The sequence below is a fragment of the Erinaceus europaeus genome, chromosome 11, assembly GCF_950295315.1.
Source record: "Erinaceus europaeus chromosome 11, mEriEur2.1, whole genome shotgun sequence".
NCBI classification, from domain to species: Eukaryota; Metazoa; Chordata; class Mammalia; order Eulipotyphla; family Erinaceidae; genus Erinaceus; species Erinaceus europaeus.
Genome location: NC_080172.1, coordinates 53,177,902 through 53,195,088, shown reverse-complemented (window position 1 = coordinate 53,195,088; position 17,187 = coordinate 53,177,902). Strand labels below are relative to the sequence as shown.

At 42.4% G+C, this 17,187-nt stretch overlaps 1 protein-coding gene across 4 annotated transcripts in view; it reads left to right on the top strand.

The window, feature by feature from the left end:
• The window catches only part of SNX27 (sorting nexin 27), a 68,481-nt gene extending 51,543 nt beyond the window's left edge, over positions 1-16,938 (top strand). For 3 of the 4 annotated variants that reach the window (XM_060201689.1, XM_016191525.2, XM_060201690.1), the window contains 8 exons: positions 1,237-1,301; positions 2,863-2,967; positions 4,277-4,355; positions 7,372-7,535; positions 8,382-8,471; positions 11,366-11,515; positions 11,796-11,924; positions 12,445-16,938. In XM_060201689.1, the coding sequence (XP_060057672.1) occupies positions 1,237-1,301; positions 2,863-2,967; positions 4,277-4,355; positions 7,372-7,535; positions 8,382-8,471; positions 11,366-11,515; positions 11,796-11,924; positions 12,445-12,618 (956 nt within the window). In that variant the 3' untranslated portion in view covers positions 12,619-16,938. The remainder of the gene's footprint in view (positions 1-1,236; positions 1,302-2,862; positions 2,968-4,276; positions 4,356-7,371; positions 7,536-8,381; positions 8,472-11,365; positions 11,516-11,795; positions 11,925-12,444) is intronic. The other variant, XM_007530660.3, reaches the window with a different exon arrangement.
• Positions 16,939-17,187: the final 249 nt, after the last annotated feature.

Below are 17,187 nucleotides of genomic sequence, written 5' to 3'. Positions count from 1 at the left end.
AATTTTTTAATTGATTTAATAATGATTGACCAGACCATAGGATAAGAGGGTTAGAATTTCCACCACCAGAGTTCTGCATCCCACCCCCCTCCACTGGAAGCTTTATCCTTCTTTATCTTTCTGGGAGTATGGACTCGGGATCATTATTGGGTACAGATGGTGGAAGGTCTGGCTTCTGTAATTGCTTCTCTGCTGGACATGGGCCTTGGCAAGTCAATCAGTTCCGCCAGCCTGTCTCTATCCTTCCCCAGTGGGGCAGGGCTCTGGAGAGAGGTGGGGTTCCAAGGCATGCTGGTGAGGTTATCTGCCCAGAGAATTCGGGTTGGCATCTTTTTAAACATTTTTAATGAGGAGCTGTGTAGTGGTGCACCCAGTTAAGCATACATGTTACCATGCAGAGAGGATGCTTCACAAGTGGTGAAGCAGGTCTACAGGTGTCTTTCTCTCTATATCTATCTCTCTTCCCCTCTCAATTTCTCTCTGTCCTGTCAAATAAAATAGGAAGAAAAAATGGGGAAAAAATGGCTGCTGGGAGCAGTGGATTTGTAGTGCCAGCACCGAGCCTCAGCTAACCCCTGTGACAGTAAAAAATAAAAATGAGAGCAAGAACCAAAGTGTCATTCTGGCACCTGTGATACTGGGTATTGAACTCAGGTTTGATAGTTAAACACTAGTTTATTTCTAATTGACTTCACTTAATTACATTAAAGTCATTCACTTTGTCTAAAACTGCAAAATTTGATTTACTTTTATTTCTTTTGGGGGAGGTTGTCCCTTTGCCTATATTAATTCTTTTTTCCACCATGGTTATCACTGGGGCACAATGCCTGCACTATGAATCCACCATTCCCAGTGGCCATTTTTCCTTTTTTAATTTTATACTTATTATTTTTTTAATTTGATAGGACAAACAGAAATTGAGGTGGGGGATAGACACAAGGCAAGAAAGAGAGACACTTACAGACCTGCTTTACCACTCATGAAGCTTCCTACCTGCAGGTGGAGAGTGAGGGCTTGTGCTTAACCATCTGTCCCCTATATTCATTATTTTTAAGAAGCTCCATCTTTGTGCTTCTATTACTCTTCTATTCTGTTTCATATTTATATGTATGTGTGTTGTTCCTTAAAATCATATTAGCCAGGGATGACCTAATACCTCAGCATTTCTTTCTTCTGATGATATGTTCTTAAATCTTGATATGTTCTCATGCCATACTTTCTCTTTGTTTTCTGTAGTGTGTTCAATACGAGTTATTGGTGAGAGTGACATCATGCAAGAATTCCTATCAGAATCAGATGAGGTAGGTGAATATCCCCTGTAGTGACTTAGTCTTTTAGGTTTGTTTTTTTTTTATAAGAGAAAGTAAGAGTATAAGCTATGGATTGAATTACTATGAAATTTTCACAAAGAACTCTTTTTTCCTTCGAATTTTCCTCATATAGGCATCCCTCTTATCCTTCAATACCTAGTGCTTAATCCGTCTTCTCTTTGAAGCCTACCCTCATACTCATTTTTCATACAACCAAAAATTTTGTCATAAAAAGAACTAAATAAATTATCACTTCATAGTTTTAGCTTACTGAAGTGTGGCTTACTTGTAGGTAATAAGAGCCAAGTCATTTTTCCCCAGTTTTGTTGGGTTACACTTGATAAATAGGGTTTGTATATATTGGAGGTACACAGCTTATTGTTTTGACGTATGTAAGCATTGTGAAGTGATTATCACAGTCTAGCTAATTACCTTATAATTGTGTGCCTTATACACTATTTTTTTTTCAAATTCACTGATTATCAGAGAAATGCATATTAAGACAGCAGTGAGTTACTATCTCACCCCTGTGAGACTGGTCTACATCAGAAACGACAGAAAAAGTACTAGCCTGAATATCTTCCTTGGGGAAGTTTCTTTTCAGTTCTTTCTCCTATTTTAATGGGATTTTTTTTCTTGTAGCTGAGTTTTTTTTAGTTCTTTGTATATCTTGTTTATTTGCCCTTTGTCTGACATGGGGCATATAAATATCTTTTCCTATTCTGTAAAGTGTCTGTTTTGGTGATGGTTCCAAAGACCTAATTTTTTATTATCTTTACATTCCTAGTGCCTTACCACAGTGGCAGATATATTGTAGGTGTTTGAAAATATTCACTAAATGATGTATATATAATATAAATACATTAGTCTCTTTTCCACTAATGATATGCATGTCTTATTTTCCCAACTGGATTATAAGTGTCTTACAAAGACATAGAGTAAGTAATGCTTAAGTAGTTTTAAGTAGTGAATAGTGCTTCTTAAAAGAGTGATAAATGAAGATGCATTTGTTCCTAAATAACTATTTCTCTCTGGTAAAAATTATAAGGTAAAAGACCTGATAGAGGAATATATTGATCATCAAAAGCAGTAAAAGAGGGTTTCCTTTTAATTCTGGAAGCTAATTACTTGTTCTTTTCTCCTTTGGAGAAAATTGAACGTCAGACTTAATTCTGGGATTGTCATTCTTTTTTTTTTCCTTTTAAGGGTGTTATTTTTTCAGGAACTCAAAATACTACACGAATCAATCTAGCATGCCATTTAAAACCAAAGAATATTTGCTGAGACCACTGTTTTGGTTTTTCTTTTCTCATTCTCAAGTTCTAAATTTTTGGAAGTAAGCCAAATATGCCCTCTGTGTTTGACCTAGACCCTTCATGTATGTGTTCAGTTTTGAAATGTAACATCCTAGCTTCATTGAGTTTCTCCCCTGCCACCTTTGCATAAGAACTTACTTTCTGCTACATGTTGGGCTGCTGTTTAGCTAACATGCTACAAGGAGAGTGAAGAAATACTGAGTCTTAAATTCTTTCTCTGTATCTTTTTCCCCCAGAACTACAATGGTGTGTCTGACGTAGAACTGAGAGTAGCATTACCAGATGGAACAGCTGTTACAGTCAGGGTTAAAAAGAACAGTACTACAGACCAAGTATATCAGGTAAGTTAATCTTGACCAAGCTCATGGGATAGTTTAAAATTAAAGAAGATGGATGAGTTAAAATACTTGGAATAGGGAGTTGAGCGGTAGCGCAGGTGGTGTGAAGCGGAAGGGCCAGCGTAAGGATCCCGGTTCGAGCCCCTGGCTCCCCACCTGGAGGGGAGTTGCTTCATAAGCAGTGGAGCAGGTCTGCAGGTGTCTATCTTCCTCTTTCCCTTACTGTCCTCCCCTCCTCTCTCCATTTCTCTCTGTCCTATCCAACAATGACGATATCAATAACAATAATAACTACAACAACAACAAAAAAGAAACAAGGGCAACAAAAGGGAATAAATAAATATTTTTTTTAAATCCTTGGGAGTCGGGCAGTAGCGCAGTGGGTTAAGCGCAGATGGCACAAAGCGCAAGGACTGGTGTAAGGATCCCAGTTCAAGCTCCAGGCTCCCCACCTGCAGAGGAGTCACTTCACAGGCAGTGAAGCAGGTCTGCTGGTGTCTATCTTTCTCTCCTCCTCTCTGTCTTCCCCTCCTCTCTGCATTTCTCTCTGTCCTATCCAACAATGATGACAATAATAACTACAACAATAAAACAACTAGGGCAACTAAAGAAAATAAATAAATAAATATTTAAAAATATAAAAAATACTTGGAGTATCTACTGTATACTTAATTGTCCTTGAAAGAAAAATATTCCAGTGGTGGTGATTGTGATGGGCACCTCTTTGCCACCTTTTACTTGTAAAAAAGAAACAACAAACATTATAATCTACGTGAAAATGAATAATACAGTGAACCTTACCATTTTCCTTAGGATTTTTTTTAAGAGTGCATACAAAATAACTTAGAGCATGTGTCTCTTGTTTTCCATATAGGATAAATTCTTTGTTTCAGCCAGCAACCAATGGAGGGGCATCTAGCCCCAGACCGTCTCCCCAGTCAGAGAGCATTGGAATGAACATTCTATTGTTTTGATATCTGAATATTTTTTCATTGGTTTCTTTATTTTAAAAATATTCTTGTATATATCAGAGGGAGCTTCAGATTTGAAAGTTCAGTTCTCTGAGCCAGTTGAGCCGTTTTCCTACCTGCTTCATCAATGTCTAGAGTACTCACAGTTTCTTCCACATCTCTCAATATTGCACTTATATATTGACCATAGTTCCATCAGTTCTTGTTTTTATATAAATCTGCTCGTCCAGTCTGAGCCTGGTGAGACCCAGCGTTTATTCTGCAGTGCTGGTAGATTGTTCTGTGGTTCCTTCCCACTCTCTTCTCTTCCCTGAAACTGATCTTTCCTGTTTGTGCTCTAGGCTATCGCAGCAAAGGTGGGCATGGACAGTACAACAGTGAATTATTTTGCCTTATTTGAAGTGATTAATCATTCCTTTGGTAAGTGCACTGGCTAATAATAAATTCTGTTTGGAAGGTACTTTATTCTAATGCTGAAGCTTTCAGATGCTATCCAGCTGAAACAATTTGCATCAAGAGGATTTTGAGGACAGGAGAGGTCACTCATGAGGACTTTCCAACAAGCAGACCAGACAAATTTCATTAAACTCGAGAAAAATAAGTGTCTGACAACGGATCTTTTTTCCCTTGATGTAACTATAAAATTTACGTGAGCACTTATTGAAGCAGATATTTTAAGGGTTGTTTTACATCAGAGATTTAAGATAAATATTCCACTGAAATCACTCTGAGAAGCTCTAGTCACAACTTGTTTTAGTGTACTTTATGCCTGTTTTCTTATTTGTTTATTCATTTATTTTGAATATTTATTCATTTTTTGGATAGAGACAGAAATCAAAAGGGATGTGGGAGGTAGAGGTGGAGAGAAGAGGGATACGCACAACACTGATTCACCATTTAAGAAGCTTTTCCCCCACAGGTGGGGACTGTGGGCTTGAACTCAGGTCCTTGCACATGTCTGCTCTACCAAGTATGTATGTCACTGCCTGACCCTTTTTGCTTCCTTCCCCTCCCCTGTCCTCCTCTCTTTGCCAGATCACTGCTCAGTTCTGGCTTATGGTCGTGTAGGGGATTAAACCTGGGACCTGGGAACTTCACATATGAGAGTCTGTTTACCTACATAACCATTATGCTGTCACCCCTATCTGGCCCATTTCCTGTTTAGATATTTTAAAATAACTTGTTTTTAGAACTTAGACATGTGTATTGCTTATAAGTCTTTGATTTAGTACTAACATATGCTTCTGGGTGTGCGTTTTGTCACCCTAGGAAATTTGATTGCAATATGAAAGAAAAGTTTCTCTTATATTTTCTTCTTTCTCCCTCCCTCTCTTTTCTCCTCTCGCCTCTCCCCTCCCCTCTTCTCCCCCCCTCCCCTTTTCTCCTTCTCCCCCTTCTTCTCTTCCTCCTCCTCCTCTCTCCCTCTCCCCCTCCCTCTCCCTCCCTCCCTCTCTCCCTCTCTTCTTCTCACCCTCTCCTTTCTTTCTGGAGCGCTGCTCAGCTTTGGCTTATGATGTTGCTGGAGTTCCAACTTGAGACTTCAGAGTGCCAGACATGAAAGTTTTTTGCATATCTCCACTGCCCTCTTATATTTTATAAATGTTAAGGATGCTGGTCACATTAGTAGTGCTAAGACCACAAAAGGTAGAAAGTCTGAAGACTTGCTCCAAGTGGTGTTAATTTCCTCCTCTCTATGGTTCTTTTTATCTCCTCCCTCTTCCCCCCTTTCCCTCCCCCCCCCACGTGCACACACACACAACTGAGGCTAGAAATAGAAATAGAAGTTATTATTGATCAGACTTCCCTCACTCCAGAAAAAGAGAGTCTAGTAGATTCTGGTTATTTGGCTATCCCAAATCAAGGTAAGACAGCTTTAATTCCTCCTGAAGGAGCCATCTTACTAGTTTTTCCAACTCCCTACCATCTGATTAGGCAGGTATAAATGTTAGAAAGCATTGCAAGGAAATCAGTATATTGAGTGTCCTAGTTTTACCCTTTTCTAAACTTCAGTTAGTAAGTGGCATGGGAAATATTAAGTGTCTTTTCCAGACAAAACTAAGCAATCAGCAGTAGAAGCTCTGAGTTGTCAAAAAAAAAAGCTGTTGAGTGGAATTGTTTTTCCCTGTTTGTTCATTGTTAGGAAGAGGAAGTAATGTTATTCCAAAGACACTTTTTAGAGGTCGGGCAGTAGTGAAGTGGGGTAAACGCACATGGCGCCAAGCACAAGGGCCAGCGTAAGGATCCCGGTCCCGGCTCGAGCCCCCAGCTCCCTACCTGCAGGGGGGTCCTTCACAGGTGGTGAAGCAGGTCTGCAGTTGTCTATCTTTCTTCCCCTCCTCTCTCCATTTCTCTCTGTCCTATCCAACAGCAACGACATCAGCAACAATAATAATAACCACAACAATGATGAAACAACAAGAGCAGCAAAGGGGAAAAAATAAAAATAAAAGGGAGTTGGGTGGTAACGCAGTGGGTTAAGCTTACATGGTGCAAAACGCAAGGACCAGCATAAGGATCCCGGTTCAAGCCCCCGGCTCCTCACCTTCAGGGGAGTCACTTCACAGGCGGTGAAGCAGGTCTGCAGGTGTCTTATCTTTCTCTCCCCCTCTCTGTCTTCCCCTCCTCTCTCCATTTCTCTCTGTCCTATCCAACAACGATGACATCAACAATAATAACTACAACAACAATAAGGGCAACAAAAAGGAAATAAGTAAATATTAAAAAATAAATAAAAATAAATCAAATACACTTAATTTTGATGAATGTCTTAAAGGTTTTCCTTTACTTTGGGGGTGTGTAGTAGGGAGTAGTAGAGAGAGCCTTTCAGTTCTTAAAAATAAAAGCAGTTTATTGAGAATTGCCTCATGAGAGACTGAATATACCATAGTTAGATAAATGAAGAAATTTATATATATATATATATAGATATATATCACATTAGTTCCTTTATTAGATAGGCTAGAGATAAATTAAGGGGGGGAACAGAAAGGAGAGAGAGAGAGAGACACCTGCAGACCTGCTTTACCACTCATGAAGCTGGTCCCCTGCAGGCAGGAAGCAGAGGCTCGAATCTGAATGCATACACATGGCTGGTAATGGGTGTGCTCAACCAGGTGTGCCAACATCTGGCCCCAAGGAGAGACTTACTTTATAGATGTCGGCGACATCATTATAGCTCACTGGATAATGGATCAAGTATTTTATCTGAATTTGAAGTGGATAATGTCTATAGAGTCGGCCTACTAACTGCAGTCATCTTGAGACTTGACTGTTCCTTGTCAGAGCTTTGGCAAGAAATTTGTGTTCTCAAGGCAGAACTTGATAAATCTAGACTTGTGTTTTGTTTAATAATAGCCTGCCATTCTTGGTCTTTCTTATACAGTATATACTAGGGAAAGTCCTTATATATCTTTTCTTTGTTTTATCTTCTCTTCAGTACGTAAGTTGGCACCTAATGAATTTCCTCATAAACTCTACGTTCAGAATTATACATCAGCTGTGCCTGGCACCTGCCTGACCATTCGAAAATGGCTTTTCACAACAGAAGAAGAAATTCTCTTAAATGACAATGACCTCGCTGTTACCTACTTCTTTCATCAAGTAAGTGAATTGATCTTCCTAAAAGTCTTTTTTTTTTTTTTTTTTTTTGATAGGACAGAGAGAAATTGAAATTAAGAGGGATGGGGAAGATAGAGACCCACAGACCTGCTTCACCACTTGTGTGCTACCACCTGACCCCCTCTTCCTAAAGTCTTGACTTCTTTTTCTTTTCTCTTTCTCCTTCTTTTAAAAGTAGAGACAGAAAGACAGAGTGAGTGAGATCACAATACCTAATCTTCCTTCAATGCATTTGGGGGGATAGGTTTGAACCTTAAGTGGTGCACATAGTTTGTCTTGCTAACCTATCCATCCAGTGTTTTTACTGCTCTCTGACATGTACTACCTTTTATTCAGATCAGTCACAGAAGTCCTGAATGTATTTAAACTCGAACCCATTCTGGTTTCCTGGTGTTAGTTTATAATTTCTCTTGCTCAGTCCATTCAACCAAGGGTTCCCCAGCAAACTGCAGTCGGCAATAAGCTTTCCTGTGCTGGCTGTATGTGTCATTACTGTCCAAACTATACATTTGTGCTATTTCCCTGTTACTGTTAACACAGTATTATATTCTGTCTTGCAGTGCACTCTCATTGTTTCACATGTTTGAATTAGCCAGAATTTAAATATCTTAACAGGAGAAACCCCTCAAGTACCTAGAACAATCTTTGAGCACATGCCAGATACTCTTTAAAATGCCACTTACCAGTAAGTGAACCCATGTGACAGAGCTTAATGAATATGGTTTAGATGGATGAATTCTTCTGAAAATGAATGTCTCAATTTTATTTTTATCTGGAATGTACTTGATAATTATTTTTATATTTCTTCTGCCTTTGTATTGATGACAGGCCGTCGATGATGTGAAAAAAGGTTACATCAAAGCAGAGGAAAAGTCCTACCAATTACAGAAGCTGTATGAACAAAGAAAAATGGTCATGGTATGTTTACTTCCCCATAACCTCCTTGTAAAAGGCCCCTTATTACCTCTTAATCCTGTTATTCAAAAATGTTTGGGGAAAAATAGTGCAACCTTTGGCTTAACTAAATTTTTAAAAAGATAGCAAAGTAAAGTGTAATGTTAAGTCCATTGTTCATCCACAAGGAGCTTCAGCACACAAAGAGCTTATGTTGGTAGTGTATAAGCATACAACTTTAGGAGTAGACACCAGGCAGTATTCTTTTTCATATACAAGTACTGAAACAAAAAGACATGTCCAGGGCTAGCAAAATAGCTCACTTGGATAGTGTGCTGCTTTGCTGTGTGCTCGACCTAGATTTGAGCCCCTAATTCCTACCATATTTAAGTAAGCTTCAGTGCTATGGTCTCCCCCCCCCCAGTGTATCTTTAAAAAGTGAGATAAACAGCATTAAATATAATGAAGGTAAGATTACTTAAGAATTGACAGTAGAGGGAGTCGGGCGGTAATGCAGCAAGTTAGTAAGCTCACGCAAGCGGCGCAAAGCTCAAGGACCGGCATAAGGATCCCGGTTGGAGCCCCTGGCTCCCCACCTGCAGGTGAGTCACTTCACAGGCGGTGAAGTACATCTGCAGGTGTCTGTCTTCCCCTCCCCTCTCTGTCTTCCCCTCCTCTCTCCATTTCATTCTGTCCTATCCAACAACGATGACATCAATAACAACAATAATAACTATAACAATAAAACGACAAGGGCAACAAAGGGGAATAAATAAATAAACATTTTTTAAAAAAGAATTGACACTAAATTTGATTTAATTTATGTTTTCCAATAGGGCTGTAGCTTGGGCTGAGTACCTGCAAAGCTCTATTCCTCCCAGTTTTGTTTTGTTTGTTTGTTTGCTGTTTTACCAAAACATTGCTCAGTTCTGGCTAATGGTGGTAGGAAGATTGAACTTGAGACCTAGGAGCCACAGACATGAGAGTCTGTTTGCATAACCATTATACTGTCTCCCCTGTCTTTTCTCTCTTTTTCCGGTGAGAGAGAGAGAGAAAGAGAACGCAAAATAGACAAATGAGGTACTGCCCCCACTCATAAAGCTTCCCCTTGTAGATGGGGACCAGGGACTTAAATCTGGGTCCTTGTGCATTCTACTGGGTACACAATTGCCCAGTTCCTGATACTTGGTCTTTTTTTTTTGTTATTTTTTATTTATAAAAAGGAAACACTTGGGAGCCAGGCGGTAGCACAGCAAGTTAAGCACACGTGGCGCCAAGCACAAGGACTGGCGTAAGGATCCTGGTTCGAGCCCCCAGCTCCCCACCTGCAGGGGAGTCGGTTCACAGGTGGTGAAGCAGGTCTGCAGGTGTCTATCTTTCTCCCCCCCCCCCCCCGTCTTCCCCTCCTCTCTCCATTTCTCTCTGTCCTACCCAACAATGACGACATCAATAACGACGACGACAAACAACAAGGGCAGCAAAAAGGAAAAAAAATTAAACAATATAATTCTTTTTTGCAAGTTTATGTGTTTCAATTCTCTGTATTCCATATACAAATGGAAGTATACCTGGTAGTTGTCTTTCACTTTTTTAGTTACTTAACTAAGTACGGTCACCTCCAACATGTTTCTCTCTTTCAAAAAATTTTTGCTTGTTTTTACAAGGATAACTATGTAGATCTCACACCTTACTTTATACAAAAGGCCTTTAAATTTGAGGTCCCACGTGACTTGAAAGCACCATGGACAGCACTGAAGTAGATTCATGAATTGGGAGCATTTGTGTGCTGTCTCTCCCTCTCTTTCAGTCCTCTCACTCCTCCCATATCCCCATGAGAGAAAACCAGCCCAGAGGTGACTCATTTGTGTCCCATATGCACAAGGTACTGGGTTTACCTCCTACCCCCATACCCCTGTTAACCAAGAAAAAGAAATTACATGCATGTACAAACTATTGTATTTACTGTTGAATGTAAAACATTAATTACCCAATAAAGAAATAAAAATTTAAAAAAGAAAGAGAAAAAAAAAGAAAAAGAAATTACAGTAAAACTCAAATTTAGGAATAGGACTAGAAGGGCTAGGGAGGCAGCATAATGATTCTACAGAAGACTTTTCATGCCTGAACCTTTTAAGATCCCAGGTTCAATTGCCAGCATCACCATAAGCCAGAGCTGAGCGGTACTCTGGTCTTTCTTTGTGTATGTCCCATTCATTCATATATATGTAGGGCAAGATAGGTTTTTGTTGTTGTTGTTATTGTTGTTGTTCTTGTTTTGCCTCCAGGGTTATTGCTGGGGCTCAGTGCCTGCACCACGAGTCCACTGCTACCAGAGGCCATTTTTCCTTCCTTTTGTTGACCTTGTTGTCTATCGTTGTTGTGGTTATTATTATAATTGTTGTCATTGCTGTCATTGTTGGATAGGACAGAGAGAAATGGAGAGGGGAGGGGGAGACGGGGAGAGAAAGACAGACACCTGCAGACCTGCTTCATCGCCTGATGTGAATGGCTTGATTTTGGTCTAGATGCTTCTCAAGGAGAAACATATACTAGAGACATTATTGAGATCCTTGTAACTTTTCTTGGAGAAAAGAAGGAAAGAAACTTTAGTTTCTTTTTAGTTATAAGGACTGACTTGTTTCTCAGCCCTGAGGTGAAGTGAAAGCAGAGGACTAGACCAAGTGGCCTTGGGAATCTCCTTCTAGTCATGGGATTCATGGTTGCAGTTTCTCTACTGACTGTTTGAATAGAAAAAGGGTGGGTCAGGGCAGAGGTGGGAATTGGCTGTGGACTCCAGCACTGCTGGGGTGCGTGTGAAGTCAGGCAGCTGGCTGAGAGGACATGCTTGCTCCCTCCTATGAGCTCTTTACCTTGGGTCAGTGCCTCACTAAAACTGCCTCCTCTCTCCATGGTTCTAGTACCTCAACATGCTAAGGACCTGTGAGGGCTACAATGAAATCATCTTCCCACACTGTGCCTGTGATTCAAGGAGAAAGGGGCACGTGATCACAGCCATTAGCATCACACACTTTAAACTGCATGCCTGTACGGAAGAAGGGCAGCTGGAGGTGAGCCTGGGGGACACGGGAGATGAGTTGATACCCACTCACTTGCTATGTTTGACTTCATCCTTCTCGGAAGAATGAACTGAAGACTGTTTTCCTTGGGATGGATGAGTAGGAATTGGGTTTGCAAGGATACATGCCTCCCTTGGATTCACACTGACTTCCACGCCTGGCATGGAAGCCATCCATTTACCCCCACTCATTTCTCTTCTGCCTAGTGCAGAACACTCCACCTAAGCTGCCCAGCATCCTCATGCTTACGCTTTTGTTCTTGGCTGTTTAGAACCAGGTAATCGCATTTGAATGGGACGAGATGCAACGATGGGATACAGATGAAGAAGGAATGGCCTTCTGTTTTGAATATGCACGTGGAGAGAAGAAGCCTCGATGGGTTAAAATCTTCACACCATATGTGAGTGATAGATTGGGTAACATGCCCGGGGAGCAGGGGTAGATCGGGTTTAAAGTTCTCCTTACACTAAATTCCTAAGAGGGGAGCCAAAGATACAGCGGATGAGGAAGTACTGGGTTTTTGAGCATGAGATCAGAGTTCAGTCCCTCTCATCATGTGTGCCAGGGATGCTCTGGTTCTCTCATCTCTCTTCCTCCTTCTCCTAATAAAATAAATATTAAAAAAAGAAGGAGCCAGAGAGAGAGTATGTGTATTTGTCTGGAGATTGGGATCTGTTTCAACCTCCAGGGCCCCTACTTCTTCCTTCTTTCCTGAGTCCAACTGAGATTGTTAATTTTATGGTTAGCATTAAAAGGAGCCAGAGAGTATTGAGATAACCTGTTCCTGCTTTGCTGTTCCTCTTGGCTTTTCTGGGCTGAGTAGATCTGGACTGTGGAGTGACTCAAGGCTAGGAGTTCAGAGGCCCAACACTTTGCTAGTTTTGAGAAGCCAATGAGCATCGTTTTGTTTTGTTTTTCAGTTCAATTATATGCATGAATGCTTTGAGAGGGTTTTCTGCGAGCTCAAATGGAGAAAAGAGGTAACTGTAAACAGTCTTGAATCGACGTCTTCATCTTTGTTTAAAAGGCACAGGCCTCTGTCCAAATGCCTGGGGCCCTCCCTTCCATGGCATTTCTCTGAGAATATGGGTTAGACGGTATCCTCTCTGAGCCAGGACGCGCTTCCAGAGAGGTTAGCCTTCCCATGCTGAATGGACTGTGCAAACAAACAAACAAACAAACCCTGCTTCTTCTCTTTCCTCGAGGGCGGCCACTAGCTGCATTTTGTTCCATCTCCTGACTTCATGGACCCTCTGCTATTTTGATGGTGGTGGTGGTGGTATCTGCTGTTGTCTGTATGCCAGTGCTTGGGCAGAACTTGGATGCTTCTGGCCAGTTAGCTGCCTATTCTCAAAGAAATGGTCTATGTAGAAAGTCCAATTCAGGAACATGAATAATGTACATTATTGGTGTAATAGGAAGATATCAGACACTGGGAATCAGTTCTGGATTATCTCCTAGATTTTTTCCCTCACTGACGACTTTGAGCAAATCACAGTTCCTAGATGTCGACCACAGGAAGGCTGGCCCATGGTAATCTCTAGCCACGGCCCCTTCTATCTCCGAGAGACTGGATTCTAGAAGTGCTCTCTAGGAAGAGGCTAACCAGATGGATCCATCCCACCTCTGCTGATTCTGTTTGAGGGGTTTTCTCCAGGTGAGGAAATGGGGACACCTCAGGCTCCCCAGTAACTCTTTTTTTTTTTCTTCCTTTCAGAACATTTTCCAGATGGCGAGGTCACAGCAGAGGGATGTGGCCACCTAGCCTTTCTTTCTCCCCCTTGCCTTCACCCTCATCATCTCATCCTTTTCATCTCCCATGTAGACAGAGTAACCATTAACAAAAACAAAAAAAGAAGAGAAAAAGGGGGGGAAAAGTTACTATATTCAAAAGCCCTCCACTAAATATTATTAATAATTCTTCTGAACCCCATGTCTCTGCAATTGAGCTGGTAGAGAACAGCAAGGCTGGTCAGCCCCCAGCACCCACTAAGTTAAGGCAGGAAAAGAAACAGCCCAGTCACCTCGCCAAAGGTATCCCTGTCCTCCCATCTGGGCCTCACACCAACAGACCCTCCATGCTCTCTGTTTTTAAAACTGGAACTATGAACTCCATCCATTTGCACTGTTCAGACATATATATGTATGTATGTATGTAAAAAAAAATTATATATACACAAATTAGCTGCACGTATATACATATATATATTTCTTTTAAATTTCATATCGATGGCAGTACCTTTTTTAGCTTGTGTTTTTACACACCTTTCACTAGAATCCACTTCTCTCTCTAACGCTCTCTTTGTTTTGAAACAAACTTTAAAAAAAAGGAAAAAATATATTTTACAGGGAAAAATACCTCTCCTCGTGAAGGACTCGAAAAGTTTACAACCTGCTTGGGTTTTTCCCCTCCTTTATTATTTTTATTTTTTTTTTTAATTTTTTTATCACGTGAAGATCCAGCTTGGTTGCCATGGAGTCTGGGGAGCAAGGAGCTAGTTTCCTTGATCTTCCAAGAGGCTGCTGAACAGGAGAAAGAGCTATGCTTCTAGAAAACAGCAAAGCCACAGGTGTGCAGGGGGGTCTTTAGGCTTGGCATAAGCTCTTGGTTTCAAGGCAGTTTCCCCAGTCCATCTCTCTGCCCCATCTAGCTTCCTGATCAGACCTCATTCTCCTCCTTGCTCCCTAAGGGCCCCTTGAGTGCTTTTCCTAGACTGGCCAAGCAGAGAGGGGAGGAAACCACAGGAACTTAGACACATCACAGTCATCACTGGCCACCTCTCTGTCATGTTTGAAGCAGGTATAGTTTGAGGGATCAGAGCTAAAGCTGATGGCTGCAGGCACAAAGACTGGACTTAGGGAGGGAAAGGAAGAAACGTCCCATGTATATAAACTTTCCCCACTCCACTCTTGCCCAGTAGTCACCCATGACTGTCACTTTCTCTGTGACTTTTTAAACAGTAGGGCTGGAGGCTGACCTGCTAATGTCCCAAGGGCTTGAAAATGTGGAGTGGGTCCGAATCTTTGCCAGCCAAACCATAGCACCCCCACCCCAAGCCAACAGGAAGGAGCAGTAGGGATAGGACTCATTGGGGCTGGGCCTCAACTTTCACTTAAAAGGAAACTGAGGGGAGACCTCTTTGTCTCTCAGAGATCTCCTCCTCTGACCCTGCGGGTAAACCTTTCCAGACCCAGAAGAGCTGGGAGCAGAGGTAACAGGCAGGGCAACATCCTCAACCCAGGCTGTGTTGCTGTGACATTGCAAGCTGAGTCAGGTCCTGATGGAGCTGAAACACATCTTTGAGCCTTCTTTTTCCCTTCTCCACCCTTTGAATAAAAACCTCCACTGGGTGGCACCTCTTGCTTTGTCTAACTGGGAGGTAGCCACAGTTGGTGGTTTGAAATTTTGTTTTTTTGTTTTTGTAGCTTGTTTTTGCACATCACCTTGATGCCACCTCTCCTCCCGTCCCCCTCTGCGATCCTGACAGCTGCTTGCCCCAAGGGATTGCAGCATCATATAGAACCTCCTGTCCTCCCTCCCCTTCTCCATTTCCAGGAGGCATCACAGAACTGCAGACAGCATTTCCCTGATCTGCAGGCTGTCTCAGACTAACTTCAATTGGCTTCCATTGATAATGAGCCAGAAGACCCTGGGAAGGAGCTCTGCTGAGTTCCCATGCCAGGGTGCTAAAGTGGCTTCTGGAGAAAGAAAGAAAAAAAGGCTTCTGACACCAGCTTTGTCCCCCTTGTGAAAATAGCAGTAGCCTGTTCTTCCTCCTTACCATGAGAGAAGTCCCTGTGTCCGCCCAAGTGCTGACCTCCCACGGTGAGATGTGGGGTTCCCTTAGAAGGAGGCCCCAGAAGGGGTAGGTGCTGCTCTGTTCCCTCTCTGGCCAGGCAACTGCATAGTACCTTTGGGCAGAATCTGTGTAGGAACCGACTCTAGTCAATTCTCTTCTTGAGGCTTGGCTGCTAACAGAGTGCCAAGTTGTGGCTGGAGGGGGCACAAGAGGGTGGCCCTGGCAACGGCGCCTTCTTCTGCAAGGTGGCCATTCATTTTGGTGCCTGTGAAGCTCCACAGACTTGAGCTCTTTGCATCAAGCAGTGTTAGTGTAACACTCTTTCCCTACCCCATTCCCCATTTCCTTAGTCTAGTCCCCAACTTGGTCCTGGGTTCTGCCCAAGGCGGCTTCTATCCAGTCTTTGCTCTCTGTTGTTCTCCTTGCCACACTCAGTTTCTAACCTTTGTGGTAAGAGCTAGAATTTCTTTTGTGGATCAGGAGAAGATACAGGCCATGAGAAACGTTCCTTTGGGCCAGACCTAGGGCTTTTTGCTCCCCCCCCCCTTTTAGTTTACTCTCTGTCATTCTGCCCTCCCCTTGCCCAATGCTGAATGTCAGCATAGAGGAGTGCTCAGGGTGGCTCCTAGGCCTGGAAAGAGCTCTCAGGGAGGAATTACGTAGCTAAGGCCTCATCACCCCTTGACTGGCCCAGCTGGCTTCACTGTTAGCCAGGCCAACATCTTGGGCCCTCCCCCTCTTACTGCACCAAACCCCGTGATTGGAGTAGCAAGACAGGACATTGACAGGTGGTGACAACTCCCTCTCTCATTGCAGAATGGGCCAGCTAAGGGGCCTGGCTCCCAGGAGTCCGTTTTCTCAAAGGCACTTGCATCCTAGTTGACATAAAGTCCCAGACCCAGAGGGACTACTGTGCCCTCACCTTTCTCCATCTTGCTGTCAGCTGAGCTCAGCAGAGAAACCGTTTGGTCTGCTGGACTCCAAGTTACTGCTAGGTCCCTTCACCAGATCCATTGTGTCACCTTAGCTTCCTTTGGGAGGAAAGGAGGCTGATGTGTTTGAACACTGAGAGAGAATAGAGGCAGGGGGCCAAATGTGTTAGCTCCCTGCCTTCCTTTCCACCTCCTCCCTTTCTCTAAGTCTGAGCATATCACATCAGCCATGCTCTACCAGAATGGCAACAACTCCTCAGCAATAATCCGGGGTGTGGTGGGGAGCCTTGGACTGGAGGGAAGAGCAGAACTCAGAGGAGGAGTGACTTGGGGTTAAGGCACTGGCCAACTGCTAAACTTGGACATTAGTTTTATATCATGCCCCCCTTCTAAGCCAGTGAGCTGGGCTTCAGTTCCCCTGCCCCACCCTCCACACCCTGGCCATGCACACTTTTAATTTATTTGAGAGAAACTCTAATTGTATTTTCACTGCAGTATCTTGTATTTTTTATTTGTGATTTAAGAAATGTGAAAAGAAAATACACAGACACATAATGGCTAACAGTGTTTCTTTCATTCCTTGTTCTAGAGCTAACCACTCTAAAATTGTTTGGTAATGTCACTTAGTGTAATTAATTGTAACATATTATTTTAAATAAATTGATTTATTGATTAAACTATCCTTTGGTTTCCTAGACTACAAATCCTTTGGGTTGTGTGGTAAGAAGAGAAGAGGGGCCTTTGAGATTTGAGTTAGATTGGCCACTGTGAAAATGGAAAAGGAACATCTATCAGATTTCTTAATGACCAGTCAGATATGGTCTGTCAGAGCCAGGAGACAGAAGGGTGGGAAAAGGAGGAACTATAGCAAGGCCAATGGCCTAAACTTATTTCCAGTGACTCCTAAAAACTCCCCCTCCTCCCTCAGAGC